The sequence below is a fragment of the Pan paniscus genome, chromosome 10, assembly GCF_029289425.2.
Source record: "Pan paniscus chromosome 10, NHGRI_mPanPan1-v2.0_pri, whole genome shotgun sequence".
Lineage (NCBI taxonomy): Eukaryota > Metazoa > Chordata > Mammalia > Primates > Hominidae > Pan > Pan paniscus.
This window is the reverse complement of record NC_073259.2, coordinates 104673763-104697637: the sequence shown is the minus strand read 5'-3', so window position 1 is coordinate 104697637 and position 23875 is coordinate 104673763. Positions and strand designations below refer to the sequence as shown.

The following is a 23875-nucleotide window of genomic DNA, read 5'->3' as shown; positions in this document are numbered from 1 at the left end:
TTAACTCAAAATGAATACAACTTAAATGGAAAACATGAAACCATAAAACTTAGCAGGGGAAAAAAGGGACCTACGATTAGGCAAAAAGTTTTTAGATTTGCCACCAAAAGCACAACCCATTAAAGGAAAAATTGATAAGCTGGACCTCATCAAGATTTAAAAATTGTGCTCTGCAAAAGAATCTGGGAAGAGGATGAGAAGACAAGCCACATACTGGGAAAAAGTATTTGCCAATAACATATGCAACAAAGGCCTTGTATCTAGAATATATAAAGAATTCTCAAAATTCAACAGAAAAATAAAAACAATCCAATGAGAAAATGAGCAAAAGACATAAACAGATATTTCACTAAAGAGGATATACAGATGGCAAGTAAGCATATAAAAAGATGTTTGGCCGGGCACGGTGGCTCACGCTTGTAATCCCAGCACTTTGGGAGGCTGAAGCGAGTAGATCATGAGGTCAGGAGTTCAAGACCAGCCTGACCAACATAGTGAAACCCCGTCTCTACTAAAAATACAAAAATTAGTCAAGCGTGGTGGTACATGCCTGTAATCCCATCTACTCAGGAGGCTGAGACAGGAGAATCACTTGAACCAGGGAGGCGGAGGTTTCAGTGAGCCAAGACCATGCCACTGCACTCCAGCCTGGGTGACAGAGTGAGACTCCATCTCAAAAAAAAAAAAAAAAAAAAAAGATGTTCGCTATCATTAGCCATTAGAGAAATGCAAATTAAGGCCATGAGATATCACTACACACCTATTTTAATAGCTAAAATTTAAAAACCAGTAATAATACTCAATGCTGGAAAGCATGAGTAGAAACTAGATCACTCATATATTGTTGATGGGAATGTAAAAATGTGCAGCCAGTCTGCAAAAGAGTGGAGGATGCCTTACAAAATTAAACATGCTTACTATTTGACCAAGCAATTGCACTCTTCGCTCTTCGGTATTTATCACAGAGAAATGAAGATTTATGTTTATATAAAAACTGCACATGAATGCTCATCACAGCATTATTCCTAATAGTCAAATGCTATTGGATTGGAAACAATCCAAATACTCTTCAATAGGTAAATGGTAATAAACTATGGAAGATTTATGCCATGGAATGCTACTAAGCAATAACAAGTGAACTCGTGGATACACACAACTTGGGTGACTCTCAAGGGAATTATGCTAAGTGAAACAAAAAGCCTCAAAAGGTTACATACTGTGGTGGTCATACAAATTCTACAGATTGCATAGAATATACACACAGACACACAAACACACACACATGTGCATGCAAACTTGCTGTAATCCAAATAAGGTCAGTGGATTATATCAATGTCAATTTCCTGGTTGTGATATTGTACTATAGTTGTACAGCTATCATTAGAAACTGGATGAAGGGTATATGGGATCTCTCTGTATTATTTCTTATAACTGCACATGAATCTATAATTATCTGGAAATAAGAAAGTTTTAAATATGCATGTTACAACAAGGATGTCCACAATCACAAACTCTTTTCCTGATTAAACTCGAAGTCCTAGCCTGTAGGCTAAACACGAAAAGGAAAGAAGAGGCTGGAGCATTAGAAAGGAATAAGCAAAACATTATCTCTTCAGATTATGACTGTCCACACACACAAAAAAAAACTGTATCTACAAATAAATTATCAAGTTGTTTAGAAGATCAGCATGCAAAAAAATCAACTATACACCTATACAAAGAATAGAAAAATTCAAAAATGTAATTTTAAAATATAATTTACACTAATATCAAAAAACAGTTCCTTGATGTATCTAACAAAAGATACATAACGTGGTTATGGAGAAAATCATAGAAATTTATTGAAAGTCATTAAAGACCTAAGAAAGTGATCTGTCTACTAACAGAAAAACACAACAGTGTAAAAATAAATGAATAAATAATTTTAAAAACCTTCCTATACCAATACATACATTCAATTCTATCTTTATCAAAATCATAATAGAGTTTTTTGTATTAATCAAAAAACCATTCCATTTTGTGGAAGAATACCCAAGACTTGCACGAAGGAAAAGAATATTCTGGAGAATCTTGTTCTTCAGACAGCAAAACTCAATTTAAAACTAGAGTAATTATGATGGTTTGATATTGACTCAGGAATAAGTTAATAGACTAATCAAACAGAGAAGAGATCCCAAAGCTACATATATGAAAACTTGCTAAGTGATAAAGTTAACAGTGACAATAGAATAGATTACTCAATAAATTGTGCCGGCCAACTGAATACCTGCAACAAAACTAAAAAAAGAGAGTGAAAGGGACTCATCTTCTCACCATACGCAAAAACAAATTAATGAAATTCCTAAATGTGAAAATCAAAAATTTAAATTTACAAAGAGAATATCTTTACTATCCCAGATTAGGAATTTCCAAAACAATAAAGGGAAACATTGATATATTTGACTCCATCAAGAATTAAAACTTTTGAATTAATTATTAAAAAACTTTAAAATGTGAACTGATGAGCCACAAACTGGGAGAAGCATTAGCATCCAAACTTATAAAATTAAATAAGAAAACAAAAGTTTTTAAATGTGCAACTGATACAAACAAGCAGTCCTGAGACTGGAAAAACCCTTGGGCCAAATAAAAATATGAAAAGATCATTACCATTCAGGACATAGGCGTGGGCAAGGACTTCATGTCCAAAACACCAAAAGCAATGGCAACAAAAGCCAAAATTGACAAATGGGATCTAATTAAACAAAAGAGCTTCTGCACAGCAAAAGAAACTACCATCAGAGTGAACAGGCAACCTACAACATGGGAGAAAATTTTTGCAACCTACTCATCTGACAAAGGGCTAATATCCAGAATCTACAATGAACTCAAACAAATTTACAAGAAAAAAACAAACCCCATCAAAAAGTGGGCGAAGGACATGAACAGACACTTCTCAAAAGAAGACATTTATGCAGCCAAAAAACACATGAAAAAATGCTCATCATCACTGGCCATCAGAGAAATGCAAATCAAAACCACTATGAGATATCATCTCACACCAGTTAGAATGGCAATCATTAAAAAGTCAGGAAACAACAGGTGCTGGAGAGGATGTGGAGAAATAGGAACACTTTTACACTGTTGGTGGGACTGTAAACTAGTTCAACCATTGTGGAAGTCAGTGTGGCAATTCCTCAGGGATCTAGAACTAGAAATACCATTTGACCCAGCCATCCCATTACTGGGTATATACCCAAATGACTATAAATCATGCTGCTATAAAGACACATGCACACGTATGTTTATTGCGGCACTATTCACAATAGCAAAGACTTGGAACCAACCCAAATGTCCAACAATGATAGACTGGATTAAGAAAATGTGGCACATATACACCATGGAATACTATGCAGCCATAAAAAATGATGAGTTCATATCCTTTGTAGGGACATGGATGAAATTGGAAACCATCATTCTCAGTAAACTATCGCAAGAACAAAAAACCAAACACCGCATATTCTCACTCATAGGTGGGAATTGAACAATGAGATCACATGGACACAGGAAGGGGAATATCACACTCTGGGGACTGTGGTGGGGAGCAGGGAGGGGGGAGGGATAGCATTGGGAGATATACCTAATGCTAGATGACGAGTTAGTGGGTGCAGCGCACCAGCATGGCACATGTATACATATGTAACTAACCTGCACAATGTGCACATGTACCCTAAAACTTAAAGTATAATTAAAAAAAAAAAAAGAAAGAAAAGATGCCTAACCTTAGGAATCAAAGAAATGAAAATTGAAACAATGAGACAAAATTTCATACCACATAGTTCCACAAAAATGTGATAATAATGTCAAGTGTTGGTGAAGACCTTGAATAACGGAAATTTTTCACAACATTGATACAAATTTAAGAGCAACTTAGTAATATCTAGTAATGCTAAAATGTTCGTATCTTGAAAACCGCAACACTGTGTATTTACCCTACAGAAACTCTCACACATACATAAGGAGATATATACAAGAATGTCTTTTGTAACATTGTTTAAAACAGTGAAAAGTTAGAAAGAATTTAAATGTTTATTTATGAGAGACTGAATAAATCATTTAAAAAATTTATTATACAATATATAATATATATTATATGATATATGCATAATATATATTGTTTATTATGCATGTTAAATTATGTGTTATTTATATTTATGTGTAGTATACACACAGAAATATGTACACAATAATATAACGTATTACACTATTATATAATTTATTATATGATATTTATTTAGTATATAATGAAATACCATTCAGCAGTGAAATTAATAAAGTAGACTTACGTATAAGTGACATTTCAAAAAATCACAAACATAATATTGAGAGAAAAAAGGCAAATTTCCAAAGCAAATTGGAAAAAAATTACAGCATGCATTATTTGGGGCTATATACCTATGTGGTTGACATATGAATTCACTCATCAGCATAATAAACACGAAATTTTGGCATAGTATTATTTCCAGGATAGAGGAAAACAGAAATGCATACCAAGACGGGTACACAGGAATTTCAACTGTGTTTGAAAGGTTTTACGTGTTAAGTTGCATAGTTGTTATATTATTTTTATACCTATCTAAAATATGTCATAATTTAAATAAAGAAAATGAAGGAATAATCAAAAAGATAGTAGGCAAATGCAAATAAAAACAAAGTGGAATTGGTTCTATTAATATCTATGCGGTGTAAATTAAAATCAAAATCACTAAACAGGTATAGAAAAACATTAGATAATGAAGGTAAGATATATAAAGAATGTATAAGAATAAAAAATTCTTACACATGTGTACTTATAATGTGTACTTATAAAAACAGAAACTAAACATTTTGCCATAATATATTTTATAATCAAGAACTTTAGGTTCACTGATAATTTACCAATTTGTTCTCCTAACCACCCTATCTAAACTATTGCCACCACCACCTTCATGCCAAGCCAAATATTTTATATTATTTCATTTACTTTATAACATTTATCACCATTTTTAACTGTCTGGTTTATTTAGGTGTTTACTTGTTTACTATGCTTTTTTCATTAGTATGTAAGTTCCTTGAAGGCAGTGATTTCACCTGTCTGGTCCACCAGTGTATCCCTAGTACCCAAAATAATGCCCAACACATAGTTACCCTCAAGTAAACTTTTATTGAATTAATTAATTAGTGAATACCTTTCATGTGCCACCATTTCAGAAATAGCTGGATTTTTAAAAATGAAATCTCTTAGAGTTTCCTTTTTTTTACTTCTTATTCTTTGTTGCATTTCTGCACTCTTAATAGAGGAGATAAAATGTTACAAGTTAAATTTAAACTTTGAACACAGTAGTATAATTTATTCATACTCTAATGCTTATCTCTTGACATTGAAATACAGTAGTTTATATCCTCAATTAAAATTACTATCAAAGGCAACAGAAGTACCCCTGTAGACAAAAAAATCTGATTATAACAATATCTACATGTTAATCTAAAAGTTGTATTGTGTAATTATAAAATTATGCTTGTTAGTATATCCTTCTGTTTCATATTATAATGAGTTTAAATGTAGCCAATCATCTCTAGATACATGAATCTCTTAATTTCATTACCTAAAATTCAAAACTCATAGGAAACTTACTCTTCCAATTTCCATTACTGCAGCTTTGAACTTTAAAGATTTGTTTGCTTTTTTATTCAAAGCACTGTCCTTATATTTCACTTTTATTAGTCCAAGTAGAGACTCATTTCTCCTAATAAAAAAGATAAAGTCAGTCAAAAAGACCTGCAAAAATTTGCAGAACTACCCCAAAGTAATATGTCTTTAAAGTTTTCACTGAAAGTATACAAGAATATCTAAAACTGCTTGTGTCCTATGCATAAATTTGACTGTGATATCTCTGTTCAGCATGAAATAGCTGGCCTCTCAAAAGAGAAAAGTGTAAATCATATCATAAAATGTGAGTATCAATGAAGATGTTGAATAATAGAAACTTTTCACAACATTGATAAAAGTTTAAGAGCAACTGAGCAATATCCACTAATGTTAAAATGTTCATATCTTGGAAACTACAGCCCTGTATATTTACAGAAACTCTCACACATGCATAAGGACACATGTATAAGAATGTCCTTTGCAGCACTGTTTATAATAATAAAAAATTAGGAAGAATTTAAATGCCTATTTACAGGAAACTGAATAAATAAGTTTTAAAATGTATTATACAATGTATAGGCCGGGCGTGGTGGCTCACGTCTGTAATCCCAGCACTTTGGGAAGCTGAGGCGGGTGGATCACGAGGTCAGGAGATAGAGACCATCCTGGCTAACAGGGTGAAACCCTGTCTCTACTAAAAATACAAAAAAAAAAAAAAAAAAAAATTACTTGGGCGTGGTGGCAGGTGCCTACTGTAGTCCCAGCTACTTGGGAGGCTGAGGCAGGAAAATGGTGTGAACTCGGGAGGTGGAGCTTGCAGTGAGCCAAGATCGTGCCACTGCACTCCAGCCTGGGCGACAGACCAAGACTCTGTCTCAAAAAAAAATAATAAAATGTATTATACAATGTATAATAGAGAATATGTTGTATATTATAATCATATAATAAAAGATCCCATAGGGCTTTCTATAGGGAAAAAGAGGACTTGAAGGCATGATGTACATGGAACAGAACTGGATTGAAAATAAAGTAACGATGGACACTTCTTCCCTTATAACTCAGAGAATACTGTAAAAGTAACCCTAGACAAGCTTCCTTGCTTCCAACAGATTTCAATCTCTTTGGTTCCATCTTTTGCAAGCTCCCAGCCACTGCTGCCCTCTGAATACCAACAGGAACTGAGCTGACCTTTTACCAATACTATAATCTCTCACTGTCCCTTTATTGACACTTGCCTATTTTTCCTGAAATTTCTATTTTTTTAAAATTTATATTTCTTCGTAAGTACTAGCCAGGTACAGCAAAACTGCTTAACATGATAAATGGGATCCCAAAACTTGAATAAAATGTAGGGTCTTATTAATGCAAGGCTAATGACATGACGGGGTAAGCCTGGATAGCTAGTTCCAGGGGTTGGAACTTGACCCAAATCCATCTTGGTTCCTTCGCTCCAGTTTTGATGAAGATAATCCTAATCCCATGGTTGTCTGGAACCCCAGTTCAGCTGTAACAATCCTAAGAATCACCCAGTTAGTTGACATTCGTTTGGGCAAATGTTTTGCTGCCTAAATTAGAAGCCTTTGATCAATGACCATAAGGGACTTGGGGAGCCATCCTCCACGACTTGCAGCCTAAGACTGCCTTCCATTTCCAACCAGCTACGTCTCTTCTCTACAGCCTCTCCTCTCTCTCTCCCTCACTACCAGGGTGCTTGACCTGGTGGTTATGTTCTTCCAGAAAGAGATGGGAAGGAGAGGAGGTCACATTTAGACTACAGTCTTTGCCACCATCTCAGCATTCTCCTCCACTCACAGCAGAACCTTCATCCATTGAATAAATTAAACTCCTCCACTCCTTGATCTGTTCACTGCTCTGTGGAGCTCTGACTGACTGCTTTTCATTTTGATAAATAGTATTTTAAAATTTTTATTCAAGTCAACGTTACTGAGGACTTGTTCATTGTTTTAACTATTTATACAGCCATGTGTCACTTAGCGGTAGGGATACATTCTGAGAAATACTTTGTTAGGGAATTTTGTCATTGTGTGAACATCATAGAGTGTACTTATGCAAACCTAGATGGTACCACCTGCTACACATCTTCGTGATATAGTACAGCCTATTGCTCCTAGACTACAAACCCATACAGCATGTTACTATACTGAACGCTGTAGGCGATGTTGTAACATAATAGTCAGTATTTATGTATCTAAACATATCCAAACATGGAAAAAGTACAGTATAAATACAGTATTATAATCTTATACTCCTCTTCCAGAATATCTCTTATTCTTAAGTTAGACTTCCACAGCCAGCCCTCCACATTTGCCTGCACACTGAAAGTATCTTCTGTTTTTCTTTGGAATCAAGAACATTATTTAACCCTCCTAAATATCTAATTTTAGCTGTTTTTAAAAAAATTTAATAGAACTCTAATTCTGAACAATTCTGTTATTATCACGGCCTGTTTCATTTAATATAAGCAATTTCTTCTTTTATCTTTTGAAAATATGAAGCATATATATACTCTAATCTTCTGTTCTAATAAATGAAGTACCTATTTTAGGAAGAATATCTTTCTGTATGTTTTTAAGGGAACGCTTCTCTTTTGCTGCCATTTCAAAAACAGGTTTCATGTTACTGTTTACTTTTATTAAAATTGGATGGACAGATCAATGCCCAGTGAAGAAAAGCCCACTCTCAGTTGATAAAAGAAAAGTTGGATTCATTTGGCATGTCTCATAATTGGTGTGAAGCACTATCATTTTATTTGGGAGAAAAGAGAATCATTCAGGCTTAGAGAATAGGAGGGGCAGCTTTAAGGTTTACTGCTTTTATTTGAGGAACTCCCTCTTCACATATACAAATGGAAACCTCAAGAAATGGCTCTATTTGTTACCATAGAAGAATTACAAACACGTGGTAAATGACCAAAACTGGAGCCAAAATCTTGTGAGAAAGAACTGATGGCCTAGAGATACTATTATCCATCCTGACTCAATAGCAAAAGACTTAATCTGTTTCCAGCTAGAGACCTGAACATGCTCTATTCTCATTTGTGAGTACATTGTATATATATTTTTATTTTTAGTCATTTATTTACACAGACATGAATTTTCACTATCTCTTAGGCAGTGGTTTTAACTGTATATACTCCACTCTCTTTTTCATCTACCTTATATTTCTTAAAACTGACAATGATATTCATTGTTTAAAGTTGTTAACATGTATAACACTGATAATTGCAAGTACCTTTTCAAGAAGTCATGGACAGGAGTTGTTACCTCTACCATAAGGTGAAATTTTTCCTCATTCATGCATTTTAGCATAACTTGTGTAAAGAATTCCAGAAATCTTGGTTTTTGCTTAAATTTCATAACTGTAATAACAAGGAAGTTCATATATAGTTAACAATATACTCAATTATTAGTACCAAAGGGTTGCCAGTGCTAGCAGTCATTTTGTTCCAACAGGCAAGTTTATTAATCTGCTTTTTAGATTTCTCCATTTTAAAAAGTATATAGGAATAAATGTGGTGTGAACTATTGTTTTTCTAATATCAATGAATCCTTTACAGTCTATATTAAATTTATTTTCTAAATATCTCAGCATTGAGAAAGATTTCATTAAGGTCACTTCTAATGTATGACTAACTGGGGGAAAGAATTGTTGATAATTATCATAACTAGTAATCCTAATCTTTATTATATTTCACTCTGAATTAATCAATTATGTTGCCATTTCTCATTAGCTAAACTTGAAATTCACTAATACATTTTTCTTTTTTTGTTTGTTTGTTTTTTGAGACAGAGTCTCACTCTGTCGCCCAGGCTGGAGTGTAGTGGCACGATCTCAGCTCACTACAACCTCTGCCTCCCAGGTTCAAGTGATTCTCCTGCCTCAGCCTCCTGAGAAGCTGGGATTACAGGCACCCACCACCCAACACGTGGATAATTTTTGTATTTTTAGTAGAGACGGGGCTTCATCATGTTGCCCAGGCTGGTCTCAAACTCCTGACCTCAGGTGATCTGCCTGCCTTGGCCTCCCAAAGTGCTGAGATTACAGGCGTGAGCTTCTGTGCCCAGCCACTAATATGTTTTTCAGCGCCTTAGTTTTTGTAAGCTTCATAATAACACCATTCACTACCAAAATAAGCCACCATCAAGATTCTGTCTTTCCAGACTTTAAATCAGGTACCTCTTTAGGTCTCTTTCATTACTTGGCAATCAGGATTCTGCATTATTCTGAGTGCATAAGAATTCAAAATATTCTGCCTAAAACAGGTGAAATCTTCAAGCAGACAACAGAAACAAAATCCACAGAATTAATTCCCTTCAGTGATAAATCAAGTGAACAGCATATACACATCCAGTTCACCTACCTTCTTTCACGGCACCTTTGACCGACCAATTCAAAACTACAGGATAAAGAAATATAGGGTCCTCTCCTCCTGAGAGTTCAGATGTAACATCTAAGGTTAAAAAATTCAAAAGTTGTATGTTCTGTTTAGTAACCCAAAATACAAATTTTTTGAGTAATTCACAATAACAATTCTTTAAAAGAGATGACAAAACAGGAAAATACTATTTATTCTAAATTATGTGCCTTAAAATAGCAATTATAGCATTACATTTTGGAAATAAAAATCTGATAAAATTATTTGCTTCACTTTTCCCCCTAAAAGCTAAGGGGTCCACCACCAAATAGGTAAAGAGTTTCCAAGGCATGATTCTCTCTTTTTCAACAGCTGTCATATATCAGCAAACCCAAGACTCAGAAATCTACCAATTACATTTACCCCATTTTAGCAAAATTATCTTTAAAAGGCAGTAAAGTATAACACAGTCACTGCTAGAGCCAGAGTGGCTGGGTTCAAATTCTAACTATGACATTTTTTAGTTATGAAACCTTGGAAAGTTATTTAGCTTCTCTGTGCCTCAGTTTCCTTATCTTTATAATAGAGATAATAATAGTACCTTCTTATGGCTCTTATATACAGGTTGCATGAGTTTTAATGTGTATATTTTATAAAAATAGTATATTTTGTAAAATAGTGACTGGCACACAGAAAACACTGTACAAAACTATCACTTTATTATTGTTTTTGAATTTACTATTCTTTTTCTAACCATTAGACCACCAGGGAGAATTTACTATTTAGCTAGTTATAGCTCATTGTGCTTCTTGGTAAAATATTTTTACTGATATTATGAAAATAAATAATTCACATTTCTAGAACACTGCATATTTTAAGGAATTATACTTTATATATATAATAAGATGATTACAGCTTTCCCAAAGCTAGGTTAACTAATTATGGGAATAATCAAATACTTAGTTCAATTCATAAATCCATGCTTGAAACAGGCATGGAACATATTAAAAGAGAGAGATCCAAGTCAGCGAAGCCCACAAGATAGAACAGAGGCACACAGTAGGAGAGGTGAGGCAGGGACATGGAATTCTACAAGTGTAGCCTCATCCCCAAAGGCCATGGGGCAAAAGTAGAGCCTCGTACTTGGTTTAAGGCTCAAATTTGGATACTCTCTTGTTCTAGAAGATTTGAAGTACCTGCTTTTTAAAAATGTGACAATACTAATCATCACCAGAAACTAACTCAATTTCCCAAGTAGCCTTCCAGGCTGCAAATTCCAAAATACCAATCATTGCATTAACACATTGGTTTATTATGAAATTACTACAGTACAACGACCTAAAATTAAACTAATCTTTCACTCTGCTTTCTACTCTGGAAGGCATTGGTTCAAACCACTTACACATTAACAACACTCACACTATTCCTTTATTTCTCAGTTGCATTTCTGACTTCAAAGCAGTGATTTTTGTGCCACCCATAACCCCCTCCCACTCTCCCACCAAGGATACCCAGATGGTTGTCACAACCAGGGGGTGGTGTGCTGTGCTTCTGTGAGTAGAGGCCAGGGATGCTACTCAATATCATACAGTGCCAAGGACAGTCCCCCACAACAAAGAACTACCTGGCCCAAAATGCTGATAGTGTCGAGGTTGAGAAAACTTGCTTTAGAGTCAGAAGACACAGGCTCAAGTCCAAGCCAGCTATGTAATCCTAAGTAAATCACTTAATCTTTATGAGCCACATCTGTAAAAAGTGGTTAGCAATCCCTTATTAACAGGGTATTGTTAGGATTAATGATATAAAAGCACTGTGTAAACCTTAAAGGGTTTACCAAATGCTAATCTCATCTTAATCCTTTGAACAAAATAGTTTCTCGTTTTAAAAAACTTAATGCTAAATGGATGTATACAGAAAACAAATGATTACATTGCTTTGTCAGTTTGAGTAGGTGTGTCTCCAACAAGGCCAGCTGTTCATTTATCTTTTCAGGCAGTAGTATCTGCTGTGGCTTCTTGGTCTTTAAAGACTTCTTAGAAGAATCCTAAAAACATTGGTTAAACGTCAAAATGTACTTTAACGTGTTGCAACAACTGTCATTTTCAAACAACATTCTTTAAATTATGTTTTCATACTTTCATACTTGGTAGATAAAACTATGATCTACATAACAATATTAATTAACAACAATGAATAATAACAGTTATTGTGCTCTAATTAAATGTAGACATAGTGCTGTGTTTCACGGAGATTGACCAAAATGCTGCTTCTTTTCCCTCCCCCTTTCTCCCAGTAACTTCCACCTACCTAACCAGCCCCCTCCAAAACCTGCATTCTCAAAGCAGCTGAGGCTATGTCTCTAAAAATCTTGAAAAGACAATTCCCAGCCTGCCCTCAGAAATGTATCCCTTTATTCTTTTTTCCCTTTCTTTTTCCCAGAAGGAGCTTCTTTACAACTAAGCTAATTGCCTTTGTTACTTTGCCTTCCATTGAAACTTAAGGGGATCAGCAATTAGTGGATTAAGAATCAGCCTGTCTGCCCACTCAGGCTCACTACCATGTTTTCTCTGTCTGAGCCTGAGAACTGACCTGTTAATGTCTCTTGTTAAAAAAAAACAAAAACTTCCAAGCCCCTTTAGGCTTAAAGGAACCTTGAGTAGCTCTAATAATTTCTGACTCCTATAAATTAACAATCTCTACAATCTTGGATGGAAGAATCACAACCTTCTGCTGGACTGTAAGCTTCAAGAAGAGAGGCATGAGGCCTGTCCTACCATGATGTGGAAGGCCCTGAGTCAAAGCCTGGGTAACATAAAGGGGCTGATAGACTCTGAGAGTAGACACTGCATGGCACAAAAACAAACAAACAAACAAACAAAACCCTCATATTGCTTCCAGCTTAATCAAAAATCCCTCTAGACAAAACATCCTTCCAACTAGGAAAAAAAAAAGTATTATAGCTTAAAAAGTCATCCAGTAAAACAGTGGTGATTTTTAAAAGATTTTTTTGGCAAACAAATGCTTACTTGGAAATTCAAGATATCACAGAGATAGAAATGGAGCTACTCTAACTTAGACAGAGTCAGGGATGAGAGTCTCTACTCCCACCCAAGCCATGGAAGGGACTTCAAGTAATTTCTAGTGCCCTCAGAAACCCAGTGAACTGGCCAGGCACTGTGGCTCACACCTGTAATCCCAGAACTTTGGGAGGCCAAGGTGGGAGGATCACCTGAGGTCAGGAGTTCAGGACCAGCCTGGCCAACATGGTGAAACCCCATCTCTACTAAAAATATAAAAATTAGCCAGGTGTGGTGTCATACACCTATAATCCTAGCTACTCAGAGGCTGAGGCAGAAGAATCACTTGAACCGAGGAGGTGGAGGCTACGGTGAGGCAAGATTGCATCACTGCACTCCAGCTTAGACTATAGAGTGAGACTGTGTCAAGAAAGAAAGAAAGAGAGAGAGAGAGAGGGAGGGAGGGAGGGCTGGCGGGTGGGTGGGCAGGCAGGCAGGCAGGCCAGTGAACTAAGTAACATTTCAAAACTTGATCTACAAAACTACATAGTTTCAAGGAAAGGCAATAAGCATAAGCTCTTGTAAGACTCATGCTTGGAAGGCAGATATTAAAAGTTAATCTCAAAAATTAGCAGTCTCATAAAGAAGAGAACGCGGGTGTCACAATGAGTTTCAGAAATCTACTTTGAACACAAAGTAAAAAAACTCTGACATGTATTTGCTACATTCAATGATCCACCCAGAACAATAAAATCTTAGATTTGGAAGAGACTTTAGAGAGCTTTTAAGTCCAGTGTCCAACTGGGTGTTAAGAAGCTCTCTATCATCATTAACTGATGGTCGGGACTGGTGATGGGGACTATTCAGTATGCTAGCAGAGATTCCTTTTTCATTTTCTTGACTATAACTAAAAAACAAACAAACAAACAAACAAAACCCAAAAGCTCTTTACTATAATACTTTACTTATATGTAAATATAACAAATGTAAAACTTACCAATTTTCTAATATGTTTAATAATACTACATTACCCCTAAAAGATGCAAACTAAACATAGGTTTAAAAATGAGAAACAAAAACAATTACCTCCTCTGGCATTTCTTCTTGTTCATTACTACCATCAAACAGAGACTTGCATCCTGGTGTGATGTCCAACATTTTTTTCCCATAATTTATAATCATTACTGCCAGGTCATATTCCCTCCATGAACGAAGAATCTAATTTAAAATATTTATTAATTATCTCTGTTGGGCATTCTTGTCTATTCTCAAGTATAATGCATCATTTTTCATAAATTCAAAAGCCCCATAGAGTTTTCAGTCTAAGAATCCCCCTTTTATTTTTAAAAAAACCATAAGTTTACCTCCAGATCGTATTAACACATTGAGTGCAACTAAAGATGCATAATTCAACTATTTTAAGTAAAGGACTAATAATGGGATCTCATCAATAACAAACTTCCCATATCTCTGGGCCACACAGCCATATACCTTCTGATACAGTGAGTTAACTATTAAGAAAACAATTCCTTTCAAAAAATCCATATTTAAAAAGTCATTTGTAAAGGCCACATCACCACCACTTTTATCTTGAGTTGCTTTCTATAGGAAATGGCATAACTACCGACCTCATGATGTCTTAAGGAGCATTTATATCACTAAGTGATTTACAAGACATTCTGCTAGAGGACTAGGCTAGAAAGAAGCTGTTTTTGGCAGATTCCCCATCAACCCTAGGGGAAGTGTGTGCTGTAGTCGTAAGGGGAAGAGGCCTATTTAGCCTCTCTCACATCCCCTAATACCAGTTCTTTGGCCTTATCTATTCTGGCCCTTACCTACCTTTCTAAAGTAATCTTCCACCACTCATCTCCTTGTACTTTAATCTTACAAAATATTGAGCCAATTATAAAATCTGACAGTCACCATTGTGTTACAGGACTTCATGTCTTCCCACAGCTGAGCCATTTCCCAGAACAGCTGTCTGCACCTTGTTTATACAGCTTCACCTTGCCATTAAAACCTTGGCTCTAGCATCAGCTTCAGAAAAGCTGCCCTGGCCAGCAATCTGATTTGCATATATTCTGCTGTAGGGAAGGGTCAAAAAAGGGGACACACTCATTGTGGGCCCCTTAGGGCAACTAGGAGTATAAATAAGTTTGTGTGAATTTGTTATATGTAGATATATTCTGTTGAGTATGTTAGTATTTAAGACAAGTGTATTAGTTTGTTCTCACACTTATAATAAAGACATACCCAAGACGGGGTAATTTATAAAGGAAAGAGGTTTAATTGACTCACAATTTAACAGGGCTGGGGAGGCCTCACAATCACGGCTGAAGGTGAATGAGGGGCAAAGTCATGTCTTACATGGTGGCAAGCAAGAGGGCCTGTATAGGGGAACTCCCCTTTATAAAACCGTCAGATCTCGTGAGACTTATTCACTATCACCAGAACAGCACAGGAAAGACCCGCCCCCATGATTCAATTACTTCATACCAGGTCCCTCCTACGACATGTGGGAATTATAGGAGCTACAATTCAAGATGAGATTTGGGTGGGGAGACAGTCAAACCATATCAATAAATAACAACTGTTACTTCTCATGCAGGGAAGGGATATATAAAGTGGCTGAACAATAATGAGTGGCTGCTTAGACCTGAGAAGCCCTATCTAATGCTAAGAACTGGAACACGTATCTTTGGGACCAGGGCAAAGGCACTAAACTAATAGTGACTGTGGAACAGAGTGTGGGAAAGAAAGTGCCAAATAAATTTTGTGAGTTTTTAAAAAAATTTTTATTTGTTTACTTATTTTATATTTTGTAGAGGCAGGGTCTCTAAAAATCCCATGCCTGGGATTATAGGCATGAGTCACCATGTCCGGCCAAAATAAATTTTGAATAGGTAGGTAGGGTTAGGTCATGCAAAACCTTGAATGCTCAGCAAAACAGTCAAATCTCATTAAGAAATGTATATGAGCGGGAGAAAGTTTTCCTATAAGGAAACAGAATTGAGCTAAGTTTTGCTATAAGAAAACAGAAACGAGTCTGCTCTCCACTCTACTTAATTTTGCTTTCTGACATATTTAGGTCCTAAGCTTACAGATAACTGGGCAATCTTTTCCCCTTCTTTTAATATGCTAGTAGAAAATAATAAATGATAAAGAATTTTTTCCAGCCAAAGGAAAAACAGAGGACCAATTCTATTTAACATACCAAATGATGAACAGAAACAGAGTATGCCAGATGTTTAGCATAACAATTTTTAAATCATGCAAAAGTAATGACACATTGAAGATGGCAAATCTCACAAGTGGCATGTTAGAAAAAAATACTGATGCTTAAAGAAGAAAGACTCAACCATCTGAAAAGATTACCAATTTTTAAAACAGAACAGAGAAAAGAAACAGAGCCATTTGACTAATCAGGTTTTACATGTCCTAAGAGAAAATCCAACGTTGTTTATATCAAATGAACACCTGAAATCTGGGATTCAGGGTTAGTCCAGGATCCTGGAACTGTAGGCTAGACAGGAGGAAGCTTCTAGATTGGCAATTCTCAACATATTAGGGACAAAATCGAGTCAAATATCAAAATCGTGACATTAATATATTACTTGTTTTTGAATGTTTTCAGAACACATTCAAGCTGGCCGCCGTGGCTTATGCCTGTAATCCCAGCATTTTGGGAAGTACAGGCAGGTGGATTGCATGAGCTCAGGAGTTCGAGACCAGCCTGAGCAACATGGCAAAACCCTGTCTCTACAAAAAATACAAAAATTAGCCAGGTGTGGTGACACATGGCTGTAGTCCCAGCTACTCAGAGGCTGATATGCGAGGATTGCTTGAGCTAGGGAGGTGGAGATTGCAGTGAGCTGAGATCATGCCTGATCTCTGTCTCAGAAACAAACAAACAAACACACATTCAGGGTCATTTCTACAGTAACATCACTTGGATTTCAATGATTCCCCAAATGGGAGAAGAAGGGGGTGGGGGTCCTGGCCAGCAAGTCAGGAAATGCACAGAGTCAGCTAGAAGCTGGTGTGTGCTAAGAGAGAAAATTCATCCAAAGCTGAGAAAGGTAGCATGTGAATTCAAGGATGTCAACCTCCACTGGGTCCCAAATGCTGGTTGGAAGTCCAATTTATTCTAGGTCAGCATTCTCTCCCATCTTCTTCAGTGGCTGGCCCAAACCCACCCATTCTCAAATCTTTGAAACCCACACTTACCCATCTCCTTCTAACTGTCAGCAAATGACCTTGCTTCCTGTCCACAGAGGAAATGTTAAGGGAAGTAGCTTCTCTCCCATCCACAAACCTATCATCACACGTCTGTAACTACAACCACCCTTCCCTCCCTGAGAGACGAGAAGCGAATCTCCTGTCCAGACTAACCCCTCCCACATGTGCTGGGATCTCACTGCCTCATGCTTTCAGGGATCCTGCTCTAGTCCTCACACCACCTCTCTTAAGTCTTCATCCTTTCCCTTTCCTGGTCCCTCCTCATCAATATTTCAATGTTTTGGAGTATGTCGATAAGCTGAATTGGTTTTTTTGGATTGTTTTAGCAGAAGTTGCCATTGGCAAGATGCAAACCACAAGCTGCCTTGAAATAGAATTTCTTTCTTTCTTCTGGAAGACATTGCAGTAGCCCCTGTTAGTTACTTAAACGTAAGTAGTTGTGTTCAGTGCCCTGGAAAGAGAGTGTAACCTGGCCTTCCCTTATTTGAAAAAGACACCCCTCCCCTGGAAATACTCATTGATGGAAGAGCTTTTTGGGGGTCGGAGTAGGAGTAGGCCAAGCAGATAAATATATTCTTTTTTTTTTTTTTTTTTTTTTGAGACAAAGTCTTGCTCTGTTGCCCAGGCTGGAGTACAGTGGCATAATCTCGGCTCACTGCAAGCTCTGCCTCCCGGGTTCACGCCATTCTCCTGCCTCAGCTTCCCGAGTAGCTGGGACTACAGGCGCCCGCCACCTTGCCTGGCTAATTTTTTGTATTTTTAGTAAAGACAGGGTTTCACCGTGTTAGCCAGGATGGTCTTGATCTCCTGACCTCGTGATCAGCCCAGCTTGGCCTCCCAAAGTGCTGGGATTACAGGCGTGAGCCACCACGCCCCGCCCGCAGATAAATATATTCTAAAGAAAAGTAACCTTGGAAGATAGACTTTGGGCCCAGCACAACACGAATTAATGTGTGTGTGATCGTAGCACTGGAAAAAGAAAAGGGTGCTTTGGATTGCATGGGACCCCTTCTTTCAATGGTGTCACCATGTGACAATGACAGAACTAACAGCAGCAGGAATGTTCTTGAGGTTGGGAGGGATTAGGAATGACAATAGCTTTAGACTAATCAAACTCTTCAGTTATCCCTCTTGTCTAGTATTTGGAAGAAGGATTGACCTCTTGGACTAAGTGCACCCTTGAAATTGTTAGATAATTCTCTCCCCTTCTCACTCTATGCACCGTCTCCTGGTGGTGGCATCTATTTCTACTGCTTCAATTGCAGTCCTGATACTAACGACTTCTTTGTCTTTACATATATTTCACATCTCCCGAGCTCCAGGCTGATAGGTCCTGTTATATAAAGGCCACTTCTTTGGATATCCTATCGACTCCAAAATTCAATCCGTTTAAAACTCATTACCTTCTCCCCCTTCACTACACAAAGTTACTCCTCATGCAGGGTTCAATGAGTAGTGTTATATTCACCCAACTGCCCAGACCAGGTAGCTGAATATTACCACTGCCTCTTCCCTCTCCCTCCTTTATTCTTATCTATTTAGAGTTTCAGATTCTCAATTCTATCTCATAAATAACTCACGAATCCTTTCCATTCTCTCTACCTCCACTTTTTCCATACCAGTTTAGTTTATCTTCTCTCTTAACTCATCTCTGCCTCAGGTCTTATCTCCTCTAATTATTAGCTGTTGTACAACAAGAACAATTTCTTTTTTCTAAAATACAAATCTCCTTATGTCATTCCTGGGTGTGAAACCCGTCAATGGCACCTCCTTGACCCCACAAGATGGCCATTTATCACCTGGTACCTGTCCATTGCTCAACCTTTTAAGGCAACTGAAATATTGCATTATATCCTCCATGATAAAAGATAAATTTGATTATTTTATCAAACTCTAAAATTATTCCATATTTTCTAACTGATTACTCCCTGGAGTGATTAACGTTAATAATCCTACGCCTTCACCTATTTTCCCAACCTAATATTTGCCTTTGAGCTTTCCTTATAGTGTCTTGCCATAAAAATGTTTTAATCATCATGTAATCTAATTATCTTTTTCTGTTTATCTTTTTCTTTTTACACTTTAAGTTCTAGGGTACATGTGCACAACATGCAGTTTTGTTACATATGTCTACATGTGCCATGTTGGTGTGCTGCACCCATTAACTCGTCATTTACATTAGATATATCTCCTAATGCTATCCCTCTCCACTCCCACCACCCCACGACAGGCCCCGGTGTGTGATGTTCCCTTTCCTGTGTCCAAGTGTTCTCATTGTTCAATTCCCACCTATGAGTGAGAATATGTGGTGTTTGGTTTTTTGTCCTTGGGATAGTTTGCTGAGAATGATGGCTTCCAGCTTCATCCATGTCCCCACAAAGGACATGAACTCATCCTTTTTTATGGCTACATAGTATTCCATGGTATATATGTGCCACATTTTCTTAATCCAATCTATCATTGTTGGACATTTGGCTTGGTTCCAAGTCTTTGCTATTGTGAATAGTGCCGCAATAAACATACGTGTGCATGTGTCTTTATAGCAGCATGATTTATAGTCCTTTGGGTATATACCCAGTAATGGGATCACTGGGTCAAATGGTATTTCTAGTTCTAGATCCCTGAGGAATCGCCACACTGTCTTCCACAATGGTTGAACTAGTTTACAGTCCCACCAACTGTGTAAAAGTGTTCCTATTTCTCCACATCCTCTCCAGCACCTCTTGTTTCCTGACTTTTTAATGATCACCATTCTAACTGGTGTGAGATGGTATCTCATTGTGGTTTTGATTTGCATTTCTCTGATGGCCAGTGATGATGAGCATTTTTTCATGTGTCTTTTGGCTGCATAAATGTCTTCTTTTGAGAAGTGTCTGTTCATGTCCTTCCTCCACTTGTTGATGCGGTTGTTTATTTTTTTCTTGTAAATTTGTTTGAGTTCTTTGTAGATTCCGGATATTAGCCCTTTGTCAGATGGATAGATTGCAAAAATTTTCTCCCATTCTGTAGGTTGCCTGTTCACTCTGATGGTAGTTTCTTTTGCTGTGCAGAAGCTCTTTAGTTTAATTAGATCCCATTTGTCAATTTTGGCTTTTGTTGCCATTGCTACTGGTGTTTTAGACATGAAGTCCTTGCCCATGCCTATGTCCTGAATGGTATTGCCTAGGTTTTCTTCTAGGGTTTTTATGGTTTTAGGTCTAACATTTAAGTCTTTAATCCATCTTGAATTAATTTTTGTGTAAGGTATAAGGAAGGGATCCAGTTTCAGCTTTCCACATATGGCTAGCCAGTTTTCCCAGCACCATTTATTAAATAGGGAATCCTTTCCCCATTTTTTGTTTTTGTCAGGTTTGTCAAAGATCTGATGGTTGTAGATGTGTGGTATTATTTCTGAGGGCTCTGTTCTGTTCCATTGGTCTATATCTCTCTTTTGGTACCACTACCATGCTGTTTTGGTTACTGTAGCCTTGTAGTATAGTTTGAAGTCAGGTAGAGTGATGCCTCCAGCTTTGTTCTTTTGGCTTAGGATTGTCTTGGCAATGCAGGCTCTTTTTTGGTTCCATATGAACTTTAAAGTAGTTTTTTTCCAATTCTGTGAAGAAAGTCATTGGTAGCTTGATGGGGATGGCATTGAATCTATAAATTACCTTGGGCAGTATGGCCATTTTCACAATATTGATTCTTCCTACCCATGAGCATGGAATGTTCTTCCATTTGTTTGTGTCCTCTTTTATTTCATTGAGCAGTGGTTTGTAGTTCTCCTTGAAGAGGTCCTTCACATCCCTTGTAAGTTGGATTTCTAGGTATTTTATTCTCTTTGAAGCAATTGTGAATGGGAGTTCACTCATGATTTGGCTGTTTGTTTGTTATTGGTGTATAAGAATACTTGTGATTTTCGCACATTGATTTTGTATCCTGAGACTTTGCTGAAGTTGCTTATCAGCTTAAGGAAATTTTGGGCTGAGATGATGAGGTTTTCTACATATACAATCATGTCATCTGCAAACAGGGACAATTTGACTTCCTCTTTTCCTAATTGAATACCCTTTATTTCTTTCTCCTGCCTGATTGCCCTGGCCAAAACTTCCAACACTATGTTGAATAGGTGTGGTGAGAGAGGGCATCCCTGTCTTGTGCCAGTTTTCAAAGGGAATGCTTCCAGTTTTTGCCCATTCAATATGATACTGGCTGTGGGTTTGTCATAAATAGCTCTTATTATTTTGAGATATGTCCCATAAATACCTAATTTATTGAGAGTTTTTAGCATAAAGGGCTGTTGAATTTTGTCAAAGGCCTTTTCTGCATCTATTGAGATAATCATGTGGTTTTTGTCTTTGGTTCTATTTATATGCTGGATTATGTTTATTGATTTGCATATGTTGAACCAGCCTTGCATCCCAGGGATGAAGCCCACTTGATCATGGTGGATAAGCTTTTTGATGTGCTGCTGGATTCCGTTTGCCAGTATTTTATTGAGGATTTTCACATCGATGTTCACCAGGGATATTGGTCTAAAATTCTCTTTTTTTGTTGTGTCTCTGCCCGGCTTTGGTATCAGGATGACACTGGCCTCATAAAATGAGTTAGGGAGGATTCCCTCTTTTTCTATTGATTGGAATAGTTTCAGAAGGAATGGTACCAGCTCCTCCTTGTACCTCTGGTAGAATTCGGCTGTGAATCCATCTGGTCCTGGACTTTTTTTGGTTGGTAAGCTATTAATTATTGCCTCAATTTCCGAGCCTGTTCCATTCATGGATTCAACTTCTTCCTGGTTTAGTCTTGGGAGGGTCTATGTGTCCAGGAATTTATCCATTTCTTCTAGATTTTCTAGTTTATTTGCATATAGGTGTTTATAGTATTCTCTGCTGATAGTTTGTATCTCTGTTGGATTGGTGGTGATATCCCCTTTATCATTTTTTATTGTGTCTATTTGATTCTTGTCTCTTTTCTTCTTTATTAGTCTTGGTAGTGGTCTATCAATTTTGTTGGTCTTTTCAAAAAACCAGCTCCTGGATTCATTGATTTTTTGAAGGTTTTTTTGCGTCTCTATCTCCTTCAGTTCTACTCTGATCTTACTTATTTCTTGTCTTCTGCTAGATTTTGAATGTGTTCGCTCTTGCTTCTCTAGGTCTTTTAATTGTGATGCTAGGGTGTCAATTTTAGATCTTTCCTGCTTTCTCTTGTGCACATTTAGTGCTATAAATTTCCCTCTACACACTGACTTAAATGTGTCCCAGAGATTCTGGTATATTGTGTCTATGTTCTCATTGGTTTCAAAGAACATCTTTATTTCTCCCTTCATTTTGTTATGTACCCAGTAGTCATTCAGGAGCAGGTTGTTCAGTTTCCATGTAGTTAAGCAGTTTTTAGTGAGTTTTTAATCTTGAGTTCTTGTTTGATTGCTCTGTGGTCTGAGAGACAGCTGTTATAATTTCTGTTCTTTTACATTTGCTAAGGAGTGCTTTACTTCCAACTATGTGGTCAATTTTGGAATAAGTGCAATGTGTTGCTGAGAATAATGTATATTCTGTTGATTTGGGGTGGAGAGTTCTGTAGATGTCTATTAGGTCTGCCTGGTGCAGAGCTGAGTTCAATTCCTGTATATCCTTTTTAACTTTCTGTCTCATTGATCTGTCTAAAGTTGACAGTGTGGTGTTAAGGTCTCCCATTATTATTATGTGGGAGTCTAAGTCTCTTTGTAGGTCTCTAAGGACTTGCTTTACGAATCTGGGTGCTCCTGTATTGGGTGCATATATATTTAGGATAGTTAGCTCTTCTTGTTTAATTGATCCCTTTACCATTATGTAATGGTCTTCTTTGTCTCTTTTGATCTCTGTTGGTTTACTAGGATTGCAACTCCTTCCTTTTTATGTTTTCCATGTGCTTAGTAGATCTTCCTCCATCCCTTCATTTTGAGCCTATGTGTGTCTCCGCATGTGAGATGGGTCTCCTGAATACAGCACACCAATGGGTCTTGACTCTTTATCCAATTTGCCAGTCTGTGTCTTTTAATTGGAGCACTTAGCCCATTTACATTTAAGGTTAATATTGCTATGTGTGAATTTGATCATGTTATTATAATGCTAGCTAGTTATTTTGCTCATTAGTTGATGCAGTTTCTTCCTAGCCTCGATGGTCTTTACAATTTGGCATGTTTTTGCAGTGGCTGGTACTGGTTGTTCCTTTCCATGTTTAGTGCTCCCTTCAGGAGCTCTTGTAGGGCAGGCCTGGTGGTGACAAAATCTCTCAGCATTTGCTTGTCTGTAAGGGATTTTATTTTTCCTTCACTTATGAAGCTTAGTTTGGCTGGATATGAAATTCTAGGTTTAAAATTATTTTATTTAAGAACGTTGAATATTGGCCCCCACTCTCTTCTGGCTTGTAGAGTTTCTGCTGAGAGATCCGCTGTTAGTCTGATTGGCTTCCCTTTGTGGGTAACCCTACCTTTCTCTCTGGCTTAACATTTTTTCCTTCATTTCAACTTTGGTGAATCTGACCATTATGTGTCTTGGAGTTGCTCTTCTTGAGGAGTATCTTTGTGGCGTTCTCTGTAACCCTGAATTTGAATGCTGGCCT

General features: G+C 37.0%; 1 protein-coding gene across 1 annotated transcript in view; it reads right to left on the bottom strand.

Moving 5' to 3' along the window:
* CFAP54 (cilia and flagella associated protein 54) overlaps positions 1-23875 on the bottom strand; it is a 397088-nt gene that overhangs the window by 251255 nt on the left and 121958 nt on the right. Inside the window, exons 27-32 of the mRNA XM_034934266.2 lie at positions 14147-14278; positions 11973-12087; positions 10050-10139; positions 8921-9047; positions 5654-5765; positions 5208-5308 (exon numbers count right to left, since the gene is read on the bottom strand). Coding sequence (XP_034790157.2) covers positions 5208-5308; positions 5654-5765; positions 8921-9047; positions 10050-10139; positions 11973-12087; positions 14147-14278 — 677 coding nt within the window. The remainder of the gene's footprint in view (positions 1-5207; positions 5309-5653; positions 5766-8920; positions 9048-10049; positions 10140-11972; positions 12088-14146; positions 14279-23875) is intronic.